At 47.2% G+C, this 21,783-nt stretch overlaps 1 protein-coding gene across 5 annotated transcripts in view; it reads right to left on the bottom strand.

The window, feature by feature from the left end:
• The window catches only part of WIPF3 (WAS/WASL interacting protein family member 3), a 74,234-nt gene that overhangs the window by 34,262 nt on the left and 18,189 nt on the right, over positions 1 to 21,783 (bottom strand). For all 5 annotated transcript variants that reach the window (XR_008391258.1, XM_037126483.2, XM_037126485.2 and 2 more), the window contains exon 2: positions 16,343 to 16,492. Coding sequence is in view for 4 of the 5 variants with exons in the window: in XM_037126483.2 (XP_036982378.2) it covers positions 16,343 to 16,435 (93 nt within the window). In the remaining variant the exon portion in view is untranslated. The remainder of the gene's footprint in view (positions 1 to 16,342; positions 16,493 to 21,783) is intronic.

Genomic DNA, 21,783 nt, shown 5'->3' with positions numbered 1-21,783 from the left:
AGAACAAGTAAGAATAAAACAATTTTTTAAAAAAGCACAGAAACTTGGGGGAAAGGAGGAGGTGCCTACACAGCAGGGGAGTGAAGATTCAAGATGCGGATCTTGTCTGGGGATGGTTGACTCTGGCACGCGATTGGCCCCAAGTCCCCTCCTGGAGGTGGGGTGGGAGAGCAGAGAGGACAGGAGCTGGGGCGTCACTGCCCTGGGGGAGCTGGTGAGTGGCTTCTGCACTGGCCTACTAATAAAGGCACTGTGTGTTTGTTCAAGTGCCACAGCCTGAGTGGGCTGAACAAAAGAAGTTTATTTTCCTAAATTCCTAGAAGCTAGAAGCTCAAGATCAAGGTGTTGACATAGTTGGTTTCTCCTGAGTCCTCCCTCCCTGGTTTACAGGTGGCCGCCCGCCTTCTCCCTGCCATCACACGGTTGTCCCTCTGTGTGTGTTAAGTCCTGAGCTCGTCTTCCTATCCGGACACCAGTCCTATTGGATTAGCCCCACCCTGAGACCTCATGTAACCTTACTTCCCTTTTTAAAGACCCTTTCAGTCACATTCTGGGGTCCTGGGCATTAGGACTTCAGCGTATGAATTTAAGAGCGGGGCACAATTCAGCCTGTGTAACAAGTTGGGTCTGTGACTTGGGGTCAAGGTTGTGGAGCCATAACCCACCTCCTGGGGCTGGGCGCCTCCATGTACCTAAAAGAACTCGGTGGCTGTGAATAAGCGACCTGGTTCAGGTCCGTGCTGCCCCAGGGTCCTCTCCACATGTCAGTGCCTCAGAGTCCATGTGTAAACCAGGACAGCCCATGTGACCCTGACCCATTTTAACAGCGTGTCAAGGTCAAACATGTTAACATGAGCCCACCCGTTGCCCCATGGTGTCAATAGCAATAATCACTGGTAGACGTTAATCCTGAATGTCACACTCCACGTTTTAGTTTACAATTTCACCTCACTGAGGATGGAAGAACTGAGCCCCAGCAGACAGTTCTCCAGGGCCTCAGAATAGTGCTCTATAAATACAGAGAAAATGCGGGAGGAGTGGTCCCTTGGGCCACCTTTCACATTCCTTTTATGCGGATGTTACCAAGGGCAGGTGGCTTCACTGTGTAACAGGAGCTGCCTCAGTGTCACCGGTGAAGCCAAGGGAGGGTGTTCTCTCACTCATTAAATGCAAATTTCTTGAGCAGCTCCTCAGGCTGTTCCATGGGGGGGGGCAGATTGGCTGATCTTCCTCCTTAGGGACTTCACCTTCACCGTGCAGTGAAGACAAGCAAGAAACAAATCATCCAAACTGTAAAGGGTTTAAACTTTACAGTTTAAAGGGTAAGATGCTCCCCAGCCATGAGCGCAGCCATGAAACACGAGCTTGGCTTTACAGTGAGTTCACATGACATCGAAAGCCAGCAACATGTTCATAAAAGGAAAAAGGGCAGCCGTGTGCACAAAGGCACCACCAACGCCCACTTGTATGGTCCCAGAGCCCCGCTAGGCACTTTATGGTATTCACTTACTTGGTCTTCACATCAGCATAATGAAGCAGGGAGTATTGTAATGGGGAACGAAACTAAGGCACAGGAAGGTCAGGTACTTTGCCCGAGGACACACGGTTTCCAGGACAAGCACGCAGGAAGTCTGGCTCGGATGCTATGTTGGCTCTGCAAGAAGGGCCGTAGCTGTCACGCAAAACGTGAAGAAGCACTACCTGAAATCAAAACCTGAGAAGCACCACCTGAGAAGGCCATTCTGCCAGTCCTGTTCTCAGGCCTCCTAGGCCTGGCTTCCCTGGGGACCTAGGGGTGTCCCAGCCACCCCTGACGTGACCACAGCCCTGGAGATGACATGGTACAAAGGGTAGAACACAGGCCAAAGACTCCAAAGACCTTCCTGCTGAGTGACTTGGAGCAAGTACTTAGCTTCTCTGGGCCTCAGTGTTGCACCCCGGGAATGGACCACGACCACGGCAGGAGCTGCACACCAATCCCAGGGGCTGACCTCCGTCCATTCCCACGCGGGCCAACTGCTTATTGGTCTCTGCCAGAGAGAATGCCCTACACGGGAACGACTCCTCAGTAGGACTACAGTGAGAGCCGGAGGGTGACTGGAGCTGGCGGCTAAAATCCTACGCCCCTTGTGCCCACACAGTCTCTAAGGGTCCCCTGCAGGATGGAGCCCCAGTTTCCCTTGCTTTCTCCCCTTCCTCTCTCTCACTTCCTCATTCCCTTCCCGGGGTTCCTGAGATCATAATCCAGGTAAACTACAGGCGTGCAAACCCTTGTCTCAGAGCACTTCTAGGGGAACACCAGATGAAGACAGAAATCTCATCTAGCTCACAGAGGGTAAGGCACAGTCGAATAAAACCCAATGGGAAGGTGTCTGTTAAATCGTCAAGCTGTATATAGTGATGCACAAGAGGATCATTGTTTGGAGGAATAATACAAAGTCACTATGGTAACCGCCAAGGAAAAGTTTCCATGCCAACAAGTGACTTTGGATGCACCCCTTCTTTTTCCTACGCTTGTCCTCCCAGCCTGAAACTCAGCCATCAGGATACCTGAATTCAGGGTGTCGGGGGCAACTATTATTAGGCAGCAATGTGAATTGGAGGTTTGGTGAAATGCATGGATTGTTCTAGTGAAGACGGGAAGGGGCCCATCACCAGGAAGAGACAACAAATGTAAGTTATAGTATATGGGGAGGCCCTGAGGGTTAGTGCTCCGGGCATCAAGCAGAGAATTTAGGGAACTGAGTGCTTGGGTGATTCTCAGCTGGTTCTGGTTCTCCTGGAATCTGGGCCTTAAAGTAACATGTTCCAGAAAAATGTGTCCTTGTATAGCTGCCACATGTCTGTTCCTCTAACACCTAAACCAAGAGTGTCTGTGCTTTTGTGAGTTTCGAGTTTCCGTACGGAGCTCCATCGGTTCCTCATACTCACCCCCAAGGAGGCTGGTGTTGCATGTCTGTGTCCCCTCTCCTCCTCTCACCCGGCCTCCCCACATTTTACACTCGAGAATGCAACCCTTGAAGAACATGTTTAAAGTTTTAGAATATCTTCTCTTTAGTCATTATCTAGCAACAAAATAAAATAAGGGAAAAACAAAATAAAACCACTGACACCACCTCTCTCCCTGTAGGACTGCCCCCACTGTACAGCCTGAGAGGTGAAGGGCAGAGAAGTCCAAGGTCACTTAGAGGATACTGGTGGGGCAGATAAGCAAGAAGCTCAGCTCCCAGGCTCTTGCTTGGAGGCGGGCCAACCTGCCTGGGGTGTGGCTGGTCACCTCCACAGACTTCACCCCCATGTGCCAATGTGCAGCAGGAAGGAATGCCACTGAACTTCACGAAGTGCACTGAGCCTTCAGGCCACTCACTCAACTACTGCTCTTATCCAAGCCAAACAGGCCAGGTCTGGCCCTGCTACTAATGGAAAATTTATGTCCCTTGAACACAGAAGTACATTATTCACGTTCACATACATCAGTGGTCTTGAATGGCCCTCAGGAGGAGAAAAAGCCATGGTTTCTCCCAGGCGAGGGTCGGGAGTGGACGATCCAATGACATATTTGGTCAAAAAAGGGAAAACAGGGCTGGGTTAAAGCAATGGCCCCAGGAAGGGAAAGAGGAGCTGATGTGTGTGCTTGCATGCTGCTGAGAACTTTCTGGAAGTTACTTGAAGCGCAAGTGGGAAAACTGCTGTGCCAAGGAGACACTCTCAGGATGACCCTGACATCTGGCACTAGAGAGGCCCAGGGAAGAGGGACATTAGGGATCCCTGTCTCCCCACTGCCCACTGTCACATCCTCCTGTGGGCAGCCTTGATCGGGTCCCACAAAGGTGAGTGACCCTGACAACAAGCGGTGCTAACCCAGGATGCAGGGGAGTGGGCGGGGCTGCCGTTAACAGCCCTGCCTGCGTGTTGTCAAAGCATCATTATAATTCATGTCTTCACCACCCCATCGTGTGTTGTGATTTCCACGGAGCCAGGCCCATCTGACATGGGAGGCTGAGGTCTCCCTTCCTGGCTCAGGTGAGCCCCCTCCACAGGCAGTGGCGCGTGTGTGCCCAGTGGGCGCAGTGCTCTCTGCCTGTTGGATTCACCATTACTACTGCCCGCGAGCCTCCACTTTCCTCACCCTACCCCTGGCTCTCTGCAGTGATTCTCAAGGGGGAAGAAAGGGTGGGAAGCTCCTCCGGGAGGGTCCAAATGGTCTTTGAAGATGGGAGAAATGACATGCCGCGTTTCTGGGGAGTCTCCCTGAGTAACTGGCTCCTCCTCCTCCTCCCTCTTCTTCTTCTCCTTCTCTTCTTCCTCCTCCTTCTTTTTCTTTAAAAGAAAACCTTTTCTGTTACATATAACAATGCACTTGGGTGGATATTTTGTAGCAATAGTTGTAAATTAATGGCACAAAAGTAGCTCCTTTACCGGCCCTCTGTTGTCTTTGCACCAGGGGCCCTTGAGCCTAAGAAATGGGCCCCGCTGGGCCATTCTGCCCTCTGTGCTGAGCCCCAAGGGATGGCTGTACTCCGTCCTGTCACAGGTCTGACCTGCCAGTCAAACCAGTAATAGTTTCAGAAAATGTGACCACCCGTAATGCCGAAAGGGCATAAGCCTCTATGTCACGGCTGTGAGGTTTCAAAATGCCCTTGCGGGCCTGTGGTCTGACCTCTTGGAAATCGCTATTCACCTGCTTATGAACCTGCAAGGTTTTAATTTTTTAATTTTATTATTTTTTAAGCTGTCGCACACTTCTCACACTGTCTCCACACTGAGGGTTTTGCCTCGGAGCTGTTTTTAATGTTCCTTACCCATCACTGCCCTCTCGTTGTCCTTCAGCAAACAACCACCAGAGGCATTTGGTCAGGGAGGAGGAACAGTGAAGGTGAACATTCCTCTGTATCTCGGTGACCTTGGCACTGAGGAGAGTTGCTGGCTGGGAAAGTTTTGCTTTAATAATTCCCACAACTGTCCTTGGTGCTTTTTCTGAGGGGCAAACACCAGACAGGGTGAGATGTCCTTGTACCAGGGCCAGAACAGTAAATGCAACAGTTTCATAAGCTGCTGTTTGTTATCTGCTGTTCGCACTAGGCCTTGAGGTTGACTTAGAAATAAGGTATCATGGGACAGTGTGGTGGCCGTCTCATGGCTACTCTGACATCCCCTGCCAAAGTCACAAGTATCATGTCTCAGTCTTAGTAGCAAAAACCAAACATTCCATAAATCAACTTAATAGTTACAGATGACACCTCCTCTGTAGGGGGGGTCACACTAAAAATTTGACCATTAGTCTTTGGGAAAGGTAGGAGCCAGAGTACATGGGGGAAGGAGGCAACACAGAGCTTCTCAAGCAGATGTTCCGTGTCTACCTGGGTCTTGTTTTTAAGATTAAAAGCTTCTATTTGAGTCTCAAACATCCATCTGAATTAGAGAAACCATGCTGTATAACTCCCTCCTTGGTTCTGCCAAGTTGCCTCTCTTCTGCATATTTCAAGGTGGTTGATGTGCATGGCATTTTCTTGCGATGGAAAATTAACACACCCAGAAGTTGCATGTGCAGTGCGCACCTATGTGCCACCCTGCAGCTCAGCCAACCATCAGCTCACAGCCGGTCCTGCTCCCTCTGCACCCTGACCGGCGTTTCTCTGCTTATGAAGAACAGGCATCTGACACTGGATGACATCCAAGAAAAGAGCTCTTTAAAATGTAACAACAGTACCATTAAACAGAATTGACTATAGTTTCTTTATATCAACCGATCCCCCCTCAGTGCACGAATGCTCCCAGTCAGCAGAGCCAGGCAGAGGAAGAAGGAACCGGGCCCAGAGAACATTTGCCTTTGCTCACACGGGGGCTCAGGGCCAGGAGATCTCGAATTCTTGCGTGAGCGTCACTGATAAACCTTCCAGATACATGTGGCCGTCCCCTCGGCAGCCTCCAGGTCTGCGGCTGCCGAAGCTGCTTGTGAAGTGACAACTCAAAGGGCAGCTGAGACAGCAGAGCCCTCTCTAAATATTGAAGGTATTTGCGCCAGGCTGCCATTTTCACTGGATGGGTCCCGAAGGGTCACCATGTTGCCCTCCCTCACTGCCTCCAGCCCTCAGCTGAGGGCTCATAGCTCTAGTCTGTGGCCGATTCCCAGTACCTCCCACTGCCCCGCGGACTCAGGCCACTGAACTCGGTACGAGGCATGGCAGAGGAGAGAGCCACCCAGCTCCTCAGAGTCCTGTTCCAGTGGCAGGTCCTGGCAAAGGGGGTGTGGAACTCTGAAAACCTACAGTGGTCACCTCTGCCCACCTGTTTTTGGACTATTTTCCAATGACTGGACTTTTAATAAATCAGGCTCCTAACCTTGACTTTGACTTCTGTTGGGTGACTTCCCAGCCTGCACTGACCACAGGGGCCTGTGCCCTCAGTCTACTAGTCCCAGATCTGACTACCTGACCAGCTGGCTCCTGGTCCCTGAAGTAACAGTGGCGACCACTGACTAAGCTGGCCTTGGGTAAACACAGCTTCTTCGGTTACCATTAGGTCCTCATGATTCCGCAATTCGTGCATTCGGCACATTTTTGCAGAATGCGTACCAGATGCCAAGCACTGCTCGGTGCAGAGGGTGCACCGGGAGCAAAACCAACAAAAGCCCCTGCCTTTGTAGAGCTTCCGTTCTCAGGGCAGGCTGTGCTAGGAGGTGGCGATTACGATTCCCATTTACAGGCGAGGGAACTGAGGCTCAGAGGGACCAGGTCATTAGCTTGACATCACATGGCACAGCAGGGGTCCAGCTTCTAACTGGCAGGACTGGAAAGCCCACGTGCTTTTGCTTTGAATGCACCACACGCATCATCTGAGATCCCAGCTGAAACCCAGGGGGGCACAACCGCACCTTCGCACCTTCGTGTTTTAAATACAGTGGGCGCTACATGGGTGGGATCCTGCCTTTGCCAGCTTGAAATCACCTTCCAACTCCTGGATGGTGAACAGACCTCATGAAAATGGACATGGGTTACCACCCGTACACAATGGGTGTACCGTGTTGCTTTCCCTGATTTTTAAACGACTTTATGTAAAGCGAAGGTACAAGCTCTATTTTCTTTGAAAACAACTATTGCATATTGGCATGGGCAGAGTTGTGCCAAAGGACATTTTATGACTTTTAAAACAATACCTGGGTGTTAACTTCTGCCATCTCTACATTGTTCCCTCGGATAGAACTGCCTTTGGTTTGTAAAATCTTCTTACTGACACTTGGCTGTGTTGGTGGTGTTCTGACAGGACCCAAGGTAGAATGTGTTCCGGGGCAGGTGGCAGATGGGGTGTCGCAGCTGGTGAGCTGACGGAGGGTTTTCCTTGTGAATTGTAGTGTCTTCGCTGCACTCACTAGTGCGAGAAGTAGAGCTAGGTACCGAGTGCGCATCTCGAGCCCGCAGCGGGCCTGGGCACAGACTCCCCGCCTACCGTCACTCACAAACTGCTCGCTGGCCCTGCGTTCCTTTCATCCCTCCACCCATCTGTTCAGGGGAGATCTCAAAACACTGAGACGTAGCCAGCACCCGAGGCTCCGAGAAGCAAGCTTAGGGAGATGCACGGTAATTCATACAGAGGACAGGAGGGCTCTTGAAAGATGAGATGTCAAGGGTCCCACGTGTGAGAAATCTGTAGTGACAAAGCAATGCAAAGTACAAAAGTCTGGTCCGAGGAGAACCAACTGCATTCTCAGCGTTTCCATGACCGAGCGGTGGTCGATGACTAGTCCAGTGGTCACTGGATTCAGGTTCTCACCTCATCAGAGGCCAAGACCAGACAGGCTAATTCTGTGCGGCAAAAGCTCACTGAATTTGCCTGATGGCTGGGTCAAGGTTAAAGACGCAGTCGCCTGTAGTTCCTGAGCTCAGAGGCATTTACTGCGCCCACTTTGCTACTGGCCGAGATCCGACTTTTTCCACGCCCATCAACAGCCCAGCTGTAAACTAAAGACCAAAGGACGCTTACTTCCTTGGCATTGTTACCTGCTGCTTTGATGTTGACTCCGTGCTGTTAAACCACGGCTTTTATTCAGAGGCCAACTTGCAAAATGTCTTTTTTTCTATTAAAGAGGAGGAAATAAAACCTATTTCAAAGGGAGAAAAAAAAACCCAACAGGCAAGTGGGGAGAAATGATAGAACCTTAAAGGAAAAATAAGAAATGAACAATGTTAGCAAGAGGCCCTGGTGATACAGGAAGAAACCTGGGTGTGGAAGTGGAAACCATCGACTTCCTGGCTTAAAGGTTCAAGGGGTGGGGACAAGGGCTATGAGAAAGGACGGTGGGGTTTTGTGGTTCATAACAAGGGCTCTGGTGCTGTTCTTCCAGCATCCAAACCATGGCTCTGCCAGAGTCCAGCTGTGGGATCCAGGGTGAGAACTTCCTGCCCTGTACCTCAACTTATCCATTAAAAGAAAATCACAGTCTCAGCTTCTAAGGGTAACTGTGAGGATTAATTCATTAATTTATGTGCTAAGCACTTAGAACAATGTATCTGGTGCTAGATGCACCCATCAGTGCCTTTCATTCCGTCTGTACACACAATTGGAAGCACTAGCGCACAGAGTGGTGATGTTCTCACGGAGCCCCGGGAAGGTTCCAGCCTCCCCCACTTCCAGCTGTGTGACACTGGGCACCTTAGTAACCTCTCTGTGCCTCGGTTCCCTCCTCTGTAAGATGGCCCTATTCCTGCCAGCATCATGGCATCGTTTTAAAGAGGAATCGAGATAATCCGTGTCTAGCATTTAGCACAGTGATGGTGCGTAATAGCCATTCAGTGGGTGCCTATAATTGCATGTTATCACATGATCCAGCTCAGCCAGTCAGTAAGCCCCCATTCCTTTTTCATTTTGAAAACCCTTTTCTCTAAGGATAAAAGTGATAAACGCTCTGTGCAGATATTTGAGAGGACACAGAATCATATAAAAAAAGAAAACAGACACCACCCATCCTCCGGCCGGTAGATAAGGGACCAGTGTGTGTTGGTGGTGTTCCAGGTCCTCCGGCCTTTGCTGGAGAGCACCGGCAGGCAGGCACATACAGTACCGTTCTGTCTTCCCTCGCTGGGACCACTCCTCCTACATGTAGCCTGCTTGTTTTTCATGTCATGTTACTTGTATTTTTATTAAGCAGTCTGGGACATGCGGCCTTTACTGTCTGTCAAGTCCCCACCACCGAGACGTGTTCACATTTCCAGGGTCCCAGCGCCCCTCCCCCCTTGCTTACAGCTTTACCTAGGATCTGGACTGAACACATTTTCCCTTGTGTGGCAAGAATGGGAAGAGAAGTTTGGGAGAAGGAGTTCATGGCCCCAAAGGTCCCAGCTCCCAAAGGTGGCCCTCCTGAGGATGACAGTGTCTACATGAAGTGAACACCCTGGGGAAGGGGCCCGCTCAGGCGCAGCTTTCTAGCATCCTGTTGCACTGGAGAGCCAGCAGGTTGTGTGAATGAAAGCGTGTGGGTTAGTGCTCATGGCTAGAGCCCCCCGAGGTCTTCAGGCATCGCCCCTTGGCCTCCTCCCGCCCGGCACCTTCCTGCCACATCCCCGGCTCAGACACCGAGCGAGAGTGGCTCATGTTCCTGGGCTCCTATGAAATTTGATAAAGGCCTTTCTTTATCAGGAGCTGGCAGGCTTTTCTTGCCAAGTCCCGGGCATGATGGGTGCACAATGTGCCGCGAGCACGCCACCGGGAGCCTTTTCCTCTTTGTTCCTGCAGCCCCTCCCACCTCACAGATGTGAAAAAAGAAACACATTTAAATACTGTCCTGAATAGCTCTTTGGAAGCGTGAGTGGCAGGTCCTGCCACACCTCTCTCTGGTTCTTCACTGAAGCAGAGTGACTGTTTGCAGGTGCAAGCCCAGCAAATGAGACAGAGAGAATTAAGTTTTTAAATGGACTTGAAGACAAGGGTGTAGTTTTGCAAATGTTAGGCAGAGAACAAATGTAATACTATACCCTAATGGCTTGGCCTAATGCAAAAGCCTTCTTGTCTCACTGGCCACTGTCGACCCTGGGTAAATGTCCCCAATCCCTTATTAGCGATGCTAATCAAAGCCCCAGCATTGGGAGAATTCTAAATGAATGACATTATTTAAGATTTTTAAGCCTCTCATTATTCCCAATGTACCAGTAAACATGCAAATTACCTTTTCCAGAGTATAGGGTAATATGCAATTCTACTAAGCTCCCTTCCACCTAACACTCCTTCACTCCCCTGCTTTCTTTTTGAAACCCCAGCAAACGCAAAACTCCAAAAAAGGCTCTCGTGGGATTTCAGATACCACTCCATTTTACATGGTTTCTTTCACAGAGTGACATGTAGTTGCACGCCACGCGAGCTCCCGCCTCCTGGAGACCGTGGGGAACCTCCCAGTATAAGCCACTGCTGATATTTCCTGACACGCTGGAAAGTCTTCCTCACTGTCAGCCATGCAAGCCTTAGACTACAAGGAGAAACATTATCTCATGGGGCTGCCTGAACGCAGTGGCTCTGGCAAACAGTAAGGAGGGAACCGAACAGCCAGGGGCCACAATACACTCTTCATTATAATTTTCCTTAAGCATTGTTAACCTTGACGCCCCGGAAGAGGCAGGCAGAAATAAATATATGGCCATCACAGTGTCTTCTTACTTGGAAGTGTTGCCTTTCATGGTGAATAAATGGTTATCAAGACAGTCTCCTTTCTGTTTTTAAAGAAAGAATGGTTCCCTCCTTAGGAGGTTTGAGTTGGAACAGCGACATTAAAAAATAATGCTACAAAAACTTAGTAATCTACTTTTCAAATAAACCCATGCAGCGGCCACACCCCTGCTGTAAGGCTTGGCCTGGGCAACCCCACTGCAAAGGATTTGTCAGCTGGTCAGAGGCACACGTATTTCCTTCCTCTGGGATAGACAGTGTCAGGTGACAGTGACGAGAAAACAAATCGCAGGCTGTCAGAGAGTTTATTCTCTCCTCTTGGACACGACCGGGAGGTCAAAGCAGATTTTAAAACAAAAGTTCAGTAAAATTCTGCTGCATTTCAAAAATCATACCCACTGTATTCTTTTTTAGGCTTCTAAGAGAGTTACATCCCGTAGCCAAAGCGACGGTAATAATTTAATTATAAGCAGACCAATGCACCATGCAGGCAACTTTTGTATTGCTATTGGATTTCAAATGCTTAAGAAATGGAGTAGAGCTCAGAAGACAGGGGCACAAGGGGGCTGGAAAAATAGTGAAACGAGTTGGGGAGGACTGCCTGGCTGTAAGCCTGCTGCAGAAATCAGCAGGCTCCCCTGGACTTGCTTCTCGTTGACTCCCACGTTCTTGGAAAAAGGAAAGATGCTCTTTAGAGAAGAGAAGGAGACAGGGATGGGAGGGGCAGGCAGGGGAGAGTAAGAGGTAGGAGGAGGAAACAAAAGAACACTTAGCCCTGGTCTAAAGCCCCAGATCTTCCGGAGCTAAGGCGAAGCCTGATCAGACGTATCACACAAAATGCCCTGTCTTTGCAAAGATTACATAAAATCTGCCCTGCTGTCCATGAGCATCGATGTTTAAAGTCCTGAATACTGGTTATGAAGAGGTTTAAGTCTACTTCTGAGCCCTATTTACATAGCTAATCATCCATGTATGCATGTACTCATTCATTCATTCATTCATTCAATGAGGGGAGTGTTTGCTGTGAGCCTGGCACTATGGACAGAAAAGACCACAAACCATAAAATGTGGGCCCCAGTCAAATAAAAGCAAAAGTAAAAACTGATAAGAGCTATGAAGGGGGGTTTAAATGTATGTTATAAACTCCACTGCGGGGGTGGGAAGCGACGCTCCAAGGAAGTGGCGTCTGAGCTGGGCTGAGCAGGAAGAGTGTCCAAACAGAACAGTTACACTAAAGCCTCAAAGTGGAAGACATGAGGAGAGGGCCCAGTGCGAGGTCTGAGAGGTAGGCAGGGGCCAGATCATGTAGGCGGAATGGGCTGCGGTTAAGGGGGAGATGGGAAGTCCTTGAAAAGTGAGACAGGGGAGTGACATGATCTAATGCAAGATCACTGGCTGCTGGTGACTGAAGGAAGGCTGAATGAAGCCAGCTTTCCTGTAGGACAGGTGCTGGCAAACTTTTTCCGTAAAGGGCCAAGTATTTTAGGCATTGTGGGCCAAGAGGAAAAATCATGGATTTTATGTAAGTACTACAAAACAACACCCAAACCCCAAATTTTCATAAAAGTTGTACTGATAAAATTCAAAATATACTACTACTATGACTGAAGTATAATTTAAAAAATGCAGGTCGACTAGTAGCAAAAATAGAATTTGGGAGAGATAATAAGGTATTTAATCGGTGTTCTGTCATTACCATAAAATTAGCCACAGACAATATGTAAATGAATGAGCATGGCTGAAGTCCAGTAAAACTTTATTTATGAACTGAAATTTGAACTTCATATAATTTTCATATGTCATAAAACATTACTTTTCTTTGTGGCTTTTTCAACTACTTAACAATGTAAAAACCACTGTTAGTCTGCAGGCTGCACAGAAACTGGACTACGGCTCCCTTCTGGTCTGCCGATCTCAAGAAGGTCCCATGTTCGGGACGTGTCCAGTTGCTTGCATATAAGTACATTAATTTTGGGCAGATTACTACAGGGTGATGCTAGGTATTCCTTGTTGCCCCCCAGCAAAAGGCTTATGATATAAGGTCCTTCTATTAGAGATAGATTTGATCCATTATTATTATTATTATTATTTCTCACCCAAGGGCCTTTTTTTCTTTGCTTTGAGAGAGAGAGAGAGAGAGGGAGGGAGGGAGAGAGAGAGACATCAATGTAAGAGAGAAACATTGATAGATCGCCTCCTGAACACACGCCAACTAGGAAGTGGACCCACAACCTCAGCATGTACCCTCACTGGAAATCGAACCCATAACCTTTCGGTTCATAGGACGACACTCCAGCCAACAGAACCACATGGACAAGGGCAGCTTGATCCATTTTAAAGCAACATTTTCTCTTTGTAATTAGAAGTAACTGTGGGTGATACTTGGAATTCTGTGAACATACTATTCCCCTAAAACTTCTCATTAGGTGGTTCTAGCTTTTACAGATGACCCTTGCTTGAGTTAATCATTATATTGGAAGTTGCAAAATTATTTTGATATGATTTTTAATGTTTGCCTAGTATACCATTTGTGGATTACATAATCATTTAGTTATTGAATTGCCTGGTATTAAAAATTTAGATTTTCTTTTCTTTCTTTTTTTGTTCGCTATTACAAAGTAATGTTCTTATTAATATCTTATGGCTAACTATTTACATACATTTATAATTAGTTACTTAAGGAAAATTACTTAAGTGAAACTGGGTCATAGAGCGTACCCAATTTTTAAAGGGATTTGATCTATGTTAACAAATTTTGTTTTAGGGAATTAGACCAATTTTTGCTCCCATTAAGGGTGCTTGGTTCCTAACACTCCAGCAAACATTTAAAAAGTACTGTCACCAAACTAATAGATGAAAATGATTTCTCATTATTTTAACTCATGTTTATTCAATGGTGGTGAGGTTGAAACATTTGTATCTCTTCCACCCTTTCATATCCTGTGCCTCATTTTCTATTCATCCTTTCCCTATTAATCTGTAAGAGCTCTTCATGCAGTAAGGATGCTAATTCTTTGCCTTAAATATGCACTGTAAATATTTTTCCAAAGTTGTAGAAAAAAATATTTTTTAAAATATTAAAATTTACAAGGCTATATTAAAAAAACTTTATTTATTTATCTTTAGAAGGGAATGGAAGGAGAGAGGGAGAGAAATATCAATATATGGTTGCCTCTCCTGCATCCCCTGCTGGGAACTGGCCTGCAACCCAGGCATGTACCCTGACTGGGAATCAAACCTCCATCCTTTGGTTCATAGACCCATGCTCAATCCACTGAGCTATACCAGCCAGGGCTAGAAGGCTATTTTTATCCTAAATTGATCTGTTTCTCTATGAGAAAGATGCCCCCCCCCCAAAAAAAAAAGGCCCTGGCTGGTGTAGCTTAGTGGATTAAGCATGGGCCTGTGAAGCAAAGGGTCACTGGTTCAGTTCCCAGTCAGGGCACATGTCTGGGTTGCAGGCCAGTCCCCAGTAGGGGACACATGGGAGGCAACCACACATTGGGGTTTCTCTCCCTCTCTTTCTACTTCCCTTCTCCTCTCTCTAAAAATAACTAAATAAATAAAATATTTTTTAAAAAGGGATGGGGAGGGAATGCAAAAAATTAACAAATATAGAATTATTTATATTTACTTAAGCATCTTTCAAGAAAATTCCCTAATGAAACAAAAAATTTTATCAGAACTAAAAATTCTGTTCTGATCTATTTGGTTTATTACATTATTATATAGCCAATTTCACTGTGTTTTAAATCCATCATTCCATGTCTACTGTTCATAATCAGCACAATTACAAATGTAATTTTTAATTACCGCTATGGCATAATGCATTTTTTAATTAACAACATCACATAACACATGTAATTTAGTGCTCATAAACCACTTAAGATCTAATTTTTTCACCAGAATGCTGTATTTTGCTGGGTATAAAGTACTCCCTGTATAATGTCCACCCATGTTTTTGTGCGCATTATACAAAGGATTATTCCACCCATTATTCCACCCGTGGTGTGTAACCATTATGCCCATGTATAATGTGAATCCTTATTTTTGTCTAAAAAATTTGGGCAATAAAGTGCGCATTATACACGGCAAAATACGGTAAATGGCACTGCTGTGCACATCCTTGGAAAAATTCCTTTTGGTTCCTTTAGAGTTAATTATTAAGTCAGTCTCAAAACTAAAATTATTGGATTACCAGGGGTAAAAGTATGATACACTCAGGTCCATTGTTTTCTGCCAGAGAACACTCCGGAAAGACTCATTCAGCACTGAGTCCCAGGTATTTGTGTTGCCAGCAATGTTTTAAAAAAGGGCTTATTTCCTCAAATCCCCAATAATACAGGTTTTGATAACTTTACTTATTCTGGCTAAGTGTATGGGTGTATCGTGGTGTTTGAAGCAACTGCAAGTTGCACTTCTTGGTGCTAGCAAGTCCGTGTAAGACCCATATGACACTGTCACGTACATTTACTTATAAACTGTCTACCTCCTTTATCCCTCCTGGGGTCAAGTTCAGCAGCAGAACTTCAATACTCTTCAATACTTACTCCTACTCTCTCTATGCACTGGTCAGAGAGCTTTTGGGTGTAATTCAACTTATGTGCTTTCACTCCACCCTCTTCAAGCGCCAGGACCAAGTTTCAGGCAGGTCTAGGTCCCTGGCACTTCAGATACCATCTGCATGCAAAGGTGACGTCACAGGGGTGACAGCCCACGCATACGTGCACTCTCACCATGGCCCGTGGCCGTGTGCTGGGGCCTCAGGCCCTCCCTCCATAACCAGTCCTCCCCAGGGTCATGTCACCGGCACACTTGAGGAGAGGTGTGCACAGCGGGGGAGGATGGCAGGTGAGGCTCAATTCCCGGGCTCGGCTGACTTGGCTCCTCTCACCCCTGTCAGCCCTGCCTCCACGGGCGTGTATCGCCGTGACAGCCGAATCTTTCATCTTCCACTGAAAACAGGAGACCTCTCTATCTGACTCAAAACATCCTGCAATGCACAGAATAGCCTCACACAACAGAAATGATCTGGCCCCCCACATCAGCGGTGCCCAGATTGAGAATTCCTGTTGGGAAAGCAAACAACCACCCTCTCTGTGCCCCTCCTTCTAAGCGCAAACCCAACCATTAATCTGAGAGCACCCGGCAACACGAACTGAAATGGACCGAATTCAATCTGCTGCAGATAGAGACATTTCATTTAGAGATTTATATTTCATTGTGGCGTTTCGTATGACACTTCTCTGACTGGGGCCCAGCACTGGGCAGCCGAAGCCCAAGCTATCGTTACCACCATCCAATTACACGTTGGATCTTGACTTTGCAGCACGCCTCATTGGCTGTGCACTTCAGCTCGGCCTCTCCCGGAGGTTCCCAGGGAGATGGAAGAGTTGATTAGGGAGACTTGGGAAGTCTGTCTCCAGCAGCAGCAATTAGAAGAGGAATTATGTAGCCGTCTGTAGACGACACTGAGGTTGAGGGTGGAGGCTGCCGAGGAAGAGGGAGAGAGATAACTGGCCGGACTCTCAGAACCAGACCCTGGTGTTGCCACAGCCAACAGCCTAAGATGCCACCAGCCACAGGGGAGCTAGGTGGTGGCTGCTTCTGAACATTTAAAACCTCCTGCTCAAGTGTATTCGAAGTAGCTTCCGCTGGACAGTAAAGGAGACAGGAAAAAGGGCCTTACCGGGGGTGCTGATGGTGGGGGAGGGGGAGGAGCCCCCAGAGGTGGAGGAGGTGGAGGCAGAGGAGGAGGTGGTGGCGGCGGTGGCACCGGCATGTGTCACTGTGCTGGTGTCTCTTGCTTGTGAATGGTCCCCAGAGAATGGTGTTGGCTCTGAAAAGGAGAAGAGATGGTTTTGAACAGGGATGTTTTTGCTCACGCACAGGTAACACATGGCATGCAGACACATGGATATTATAGTTTCATTCATTTGTTCCTTCCTTCCTTCATTTGTTCATTTTTTCTTTCATTCATTCAATGAATACCAAGTGTCCACTGTGAGGCAGACAGGGTGCCAAGTGCTGGAGACTGAAAGAGCAGCCAGATTCTGGAGAGAGTTGGGTGATGAAACTGATGAAATGCATTTGTTTATGTATCAAAATTAATAGAATATATAAATAGCAATACCTCACTCTGTGATTTTTCCAGATAACTGATTTCTACCTCCTCAGCATTAAACTTTTTGTTTTATCATTTCTGATGCAATTTAAAACATATATGGTGCATACTCTGCTTTTCCTAACCAGAGCAAATGGAAGGGAACCTTCTCTGTGTGTCACAGACTCCATGTTGCTCGAGATGCCAGCCCCGAGCAAGCAAGGCTGACAAAGGTCATCGGTCATTCCCACTTTGCACCTTCAGCTCTTACTTTTCTTGCTGTCTCTCTGTGGTTCCGAGAGAATCATCAGGGTGGGGCATGACACTTCTCTGCCAAGGCTTCCTATCCGGTTTGCTGCTGGGCACCATTCTGCACAGACGGTTCTGTTTCGAATAGTTGATATTGTGGGACACCTGAGTTCCAAGTGAATGTGGCATGTGTCTGCATGGTGTGTGTGTGTGCATGTGTGTCTTAGAATCCATACCAAGCCACACTGCAAAGGCTTAAAACCCACCCTGGAGGCAAAGCCCATGGTTTACAAGAAAAAGGAAAACCATATGAGAATCTGAAAACACAGTCTAGGCAGGAACAGAAAAGACGTTGGACTTAGGCAGCGGTGAATCTGTGTTTCTGCCATCTCGACAGTGACTGTTAGGTCAGAACGAGGCCTGTGCCTGCTTCTTCAACTTTAAAACCCTCTGGAGCCCTGGCTGGTGTAGCTCAGTGGATTGAGCTCGGGCCTGGGAACCAAGCAACCACGGTTCAATTCCTAGTCAGGGCACATTCCTGGGTTGCAAGCCAATTCCCAGCAGGGGACACACAAGAGGCAACCATACACTGATATTTCTCTCCCTCTCTCCTTCCTTTCCCCTCTAAAGATAAATAAATAAAATCTTAAAAAATAATAAAATAAAACCCTCTGGCATTTGTATTATTCCATGTTAATATTTACATCTCCTAGAAGCAAAAAGCAATTATGTAACGTGGTACTTTATACCAAACGGAGTGTACTGTTTGGCTTATTTAATGCATGCTAGCTCTTGTTGGCCCATATGTGACAGGCTAATTTCATTAATTTCCACAGCAGTCATCTAAGATCAGTACGTCCTTGTTTGCAGCAGGGTTAAGAATCCCCTACACCTGGCTGGTGAAGCTCAGTAGATAGAGCACGGGCCCGGGAACCAAAGGATTGAGGTTTGATTCCCAGTCAGGGCACATGCCTGGGTTGCAGTCCAGTTCCCAGTGGGGGATGCATGAGAGGCAACCATAGACTGATACTTCTCTCCCTCTCGCCTTCCCTTCCCCTCTAAAGGTAAATAAATAAAATCTAAAAAAAAAAAATCCCCTACAATTGTACAAAAGTTTTAATGGCATAAAATATACGTATAAGTTCACCTTTTGGTGGAAAGAGTCCTTGATAGTTTTCCCAAGAGTCCCCTAGAGGTACATGAGCTGATCGTTGTAAAAGACCATAATTTTCTTAGAAACTAACCCTCAAAAATTACCAAATCTCATAATTACAGTACCATTGCCCCTTCCCTTGACAGTAAACCAAGAACAGAAAGACTGAGAAAATAATAATGCTCATCAGAGTCCACAGTGTAAAACCACAGTACATTTGGGCAGAGATGCGGGAGGTGGTACAAGAGATGCTTCTTCCCGGTCATGTCAGTGGTGTTCCGTTACATAGTCTAACACACTCAGTAACGCAGGTCAGACAAAGCTGGCATCCTACTGGCTGAAGGATAAAGCAAGTTGGAGGTGAGCCCACAATTTAGTTGAAACAAATATAAACGATCAGTTAATTATTTTTTAATAATTTATTTCATAGCAGGTGCTGGTTGATCCTTAATTCAGTAGCAAAAATAATTACAGTCAACAATTTATAGTAAGGATTAAAGGGTTGGCTGAAGTATTAATAGAATGAGAGAAAATATGTATGGCGGTCTCCTTACATTACATAAGGATTTCATCTTTTATCCAAGACAGATGAGAGGAGGCAGACCTGCTTTCCTTGGGGGTGAACTGGAAGGGATTAAAAGAGTAGCTTGAAAAACTTAAATGTTTCTTACTTAGGGGTTTCCCTATGTATCAAAAGAAAACAGTGATCACAGAGTCCTGGTTGGCTGGCTCAGCTGTTTGGAGCATTGTCCTGTACACAAAAAGGTCAAGGGGTCAATCCTCGGTCAGGACACATGCCTATGTTGTGGGTTCGAGCCCCATTTGGGGCTCATACATGCGGCAACCGATGGATGTTTTTCTCTCTCACCCTTCCTCTCTATCTAAATTTAATAAACATATCCTTGAGTGAGGATTTTAAAACATGACCATAGGAAGTAACCTTATGGAGGACTGTGGCAGAGGTATTCATATAACCCCCCAGCACACAGTCAGGTAATATCTCCCAGCCTCCTTTGCAGTTAGTTGGGGTCATGTGACTGACTCTGGCCAATGGAAAGAAGGCAGAAGTGGTGAGTTCCACTTGTAGCCTGGCCCATACAGACCGACGGTGACAGACTTCTGTCTCTTCCCCCATCCACTGGCTGGGCACAAAGGTCCTAGGAGTGGGCAGAGCCAGAGGATGTCAGAGTCTGGGCTCCTGACTCACTGTTTTAAGGCCGTCTGCCAAACATTGGACTAGACTTTAAATACCTAAAAAGTGAAGTTCTACTGTGTTAAGCTACAAACGGTTTGGAGTTAATTTGTTACAGCCACATCCTTTTAACCTACCTGATGCAGGAACTAAAGAGAATACAGCCAATGTCATCATTTGAGGTAGCTATGTTTTATAATGTGGCTACGAACACTGAGTTAGGAGACCCTGAACCATTGCTCCTAGGAGATATACAGCCTTAGGTTCCCGTGAACATCTGGTTATGAGATTGTTGTCACCCCATTAATATATATTCTTGTTTTATGTGTGTTTTTGCTTAAAGACACCTTATTCATAGATATTGTTGATACATTAACATCGAACCCAGGCCAACAGTACTATACCTCGAGATGAAATGGGACTTATCTAATTATGCACATCTTCTCCATCAAGAACATCATAGCCTTTTTGCGCTCAAGAACACCAGCCCGAACTTGAATGTGACACTCGGAGACAGTGCAATCACCAACAATAAGCACAGCAGGTTGGAAAGCGTGGTGCTAAACCGAAGGAGTGAAGGGCACTCGTGTCCGTACAGCCCGGGAGCCGAAACAAGGAGGCAGAGCGTCGCTTTGCGGGGCCCCAGCAGGGGACGTCTGTGCTGGGCCACTCACGTCTCTCCTCATTCTGTACATGTCTTTGAATGGCCACGACAGTGCCCTCAAGTAGTGACTTTGGGTTACAAGTACAGTTCAGCGAGGGGGTGACTAGGGAACTGTGGAGTCCGTAAGTAAGGAGGACTGGCTGTAATTTTTGAACCCCACCCCGTGCTCGGCACTGCATCAGGTGCTTCCAGTCCATGGTTTTAGTTAACCCTGTGGACAGCTCCGTGGCAGACACTGACCTGTGTCAGATCTCCAACTTCTGTCTCACAGAGGTTATGCAGATTCTATGAAATTTCGTGAAGACTACCAGCCCGGGCCTTTCGGATCCCAAACCTCATTTCTTTGTTTTACTGACTCTCTGCTTCCATTTTGCAAAGATTTAAAGACATTTCGGGGACCCTCCAGTGGAAGGGACCTCATCCAGACAAGGACAGTTCTGCCACTTGCTCCCCCTGTGCTTCATTAGCACCCTTGCTCCCTGCCTAGTTTATCCTCAGAAACCTGACATGATTAGGTACCACTCGGCTTCTGTCTTGCTGAAATCACAGGAATGATTTTTCAAACTCTAAGATTAAAGGATATTTTTATATGCTGTACTTGATGTCTGTGAAGGGTTCTTCCTGACAAGGATAACAATTAAGCAGTTGCTGAGAGAAGAATTTGTTAAAACCTGACAGTTAAGTAGAGTGCAGAGCTCCAGGAAGTCACAGGCTGTACCCAGGAGCTCTCTGATGCTTTGTGCTTTCCTGATACATGGAAAAATGTTATTTTGCTCTGTAATGTATGAAAAAAAGGACAAAAAAAACCACTCTCAAAGGCTTTCATACTGTCTCCTAATTCATGAAATAACTCTGAAGATCAGCGTGGAGATGCGGGTTAGATATTCTTGCACCGTTAGAGGTGGCAAGGGGAACAGAATTAATACTGCTTCTATGACATCCCAGAAACAGGACAGCACCAGACAGACCTGGGTTCTCCTTATGCCTCTGCTTTTTCCCAGCTGTGTGGCCTTGGACAAGGCAAAGTGTACCTCGGTGGGTCTCCTTTCTTTATTTGCAAAACAGCTATAACTCTTAATGCTTAGCTTGTTATCAGGTTTAACACCAAGAGTGTCTATGGAGAAGGGAAATCAGGTCCTGACACGCAGCAGACACTTAGCTGGGAAGCTGTATTTATCATCACCCTCCCCCGCCCCCAGGCCCACCAATACCTCTGATACAAAGTGGCATAAGATAAGTGCTAGGGAATGTTGGCATATACACTCGGACACCAGGCAGTGAGGAACAACAGTGAGGTGTTTGGTAGAAGCTGTTGCGTTCCCCAGCAGGTAAGACGGTGGCTCCAGCAGTCCGTCTTAGTTGGAAGCAGCAGCGTGTGTGCAGAGACGAAGCCGTGGAACAAGGCCTGCAGCATTGTGTGTACGGGAGTGAGGGGATGTGGCTGGAATCACCCAGGGGCTTCAGTGACGTGGAACTCCTCTACAAGTGTCCCCTTCCCTGGGTAGGTGTGGACATCAGTCTTGCTGACATCGCCCAGCATCTTCTGCACACTTTTCCTGGGCCTAAAGAACTTCTCACTAGTCCTGCCTCCTCCACCCAGAAACCAGGATCTCCTTTTCCCAACATCCCTTGCAGGTGGGGAGGTGACTTGGAACCATGGACTCAGAGGTGACAGGGGATAGACAGGGCCTGGGTTGGTGGCAGGAGGCTTCCCCGCAGCTCTGGCTGAGACTGAAAACCAGAGGGAATGTGGGCCCAGGACTGGCCAG

Source organism: Artibeus jamaicensis, unplaced genomic scaffold, assembly GCF_021234435.1.
Source record: "Artibeus jamaicensis isolate MK-2021 breed Jamaican fruit bat unplaced genomic scaffold, CSHL_Jam_final contig_3230, whole genome shotgun sequence".
In the NCBI taxonomy this organism is placed as follows: domain Eukaryota; kingdom Metazoa; phylum Chordata; class Mammalia; order Chiroptera; family Phyllostomidae; genus Artibeus; species Artibeus jamaicensis.
Note: the sequence above shows the minus strand (reverse complement) of the source record. Positions and strands in the feature narration are given on the sequence as shown.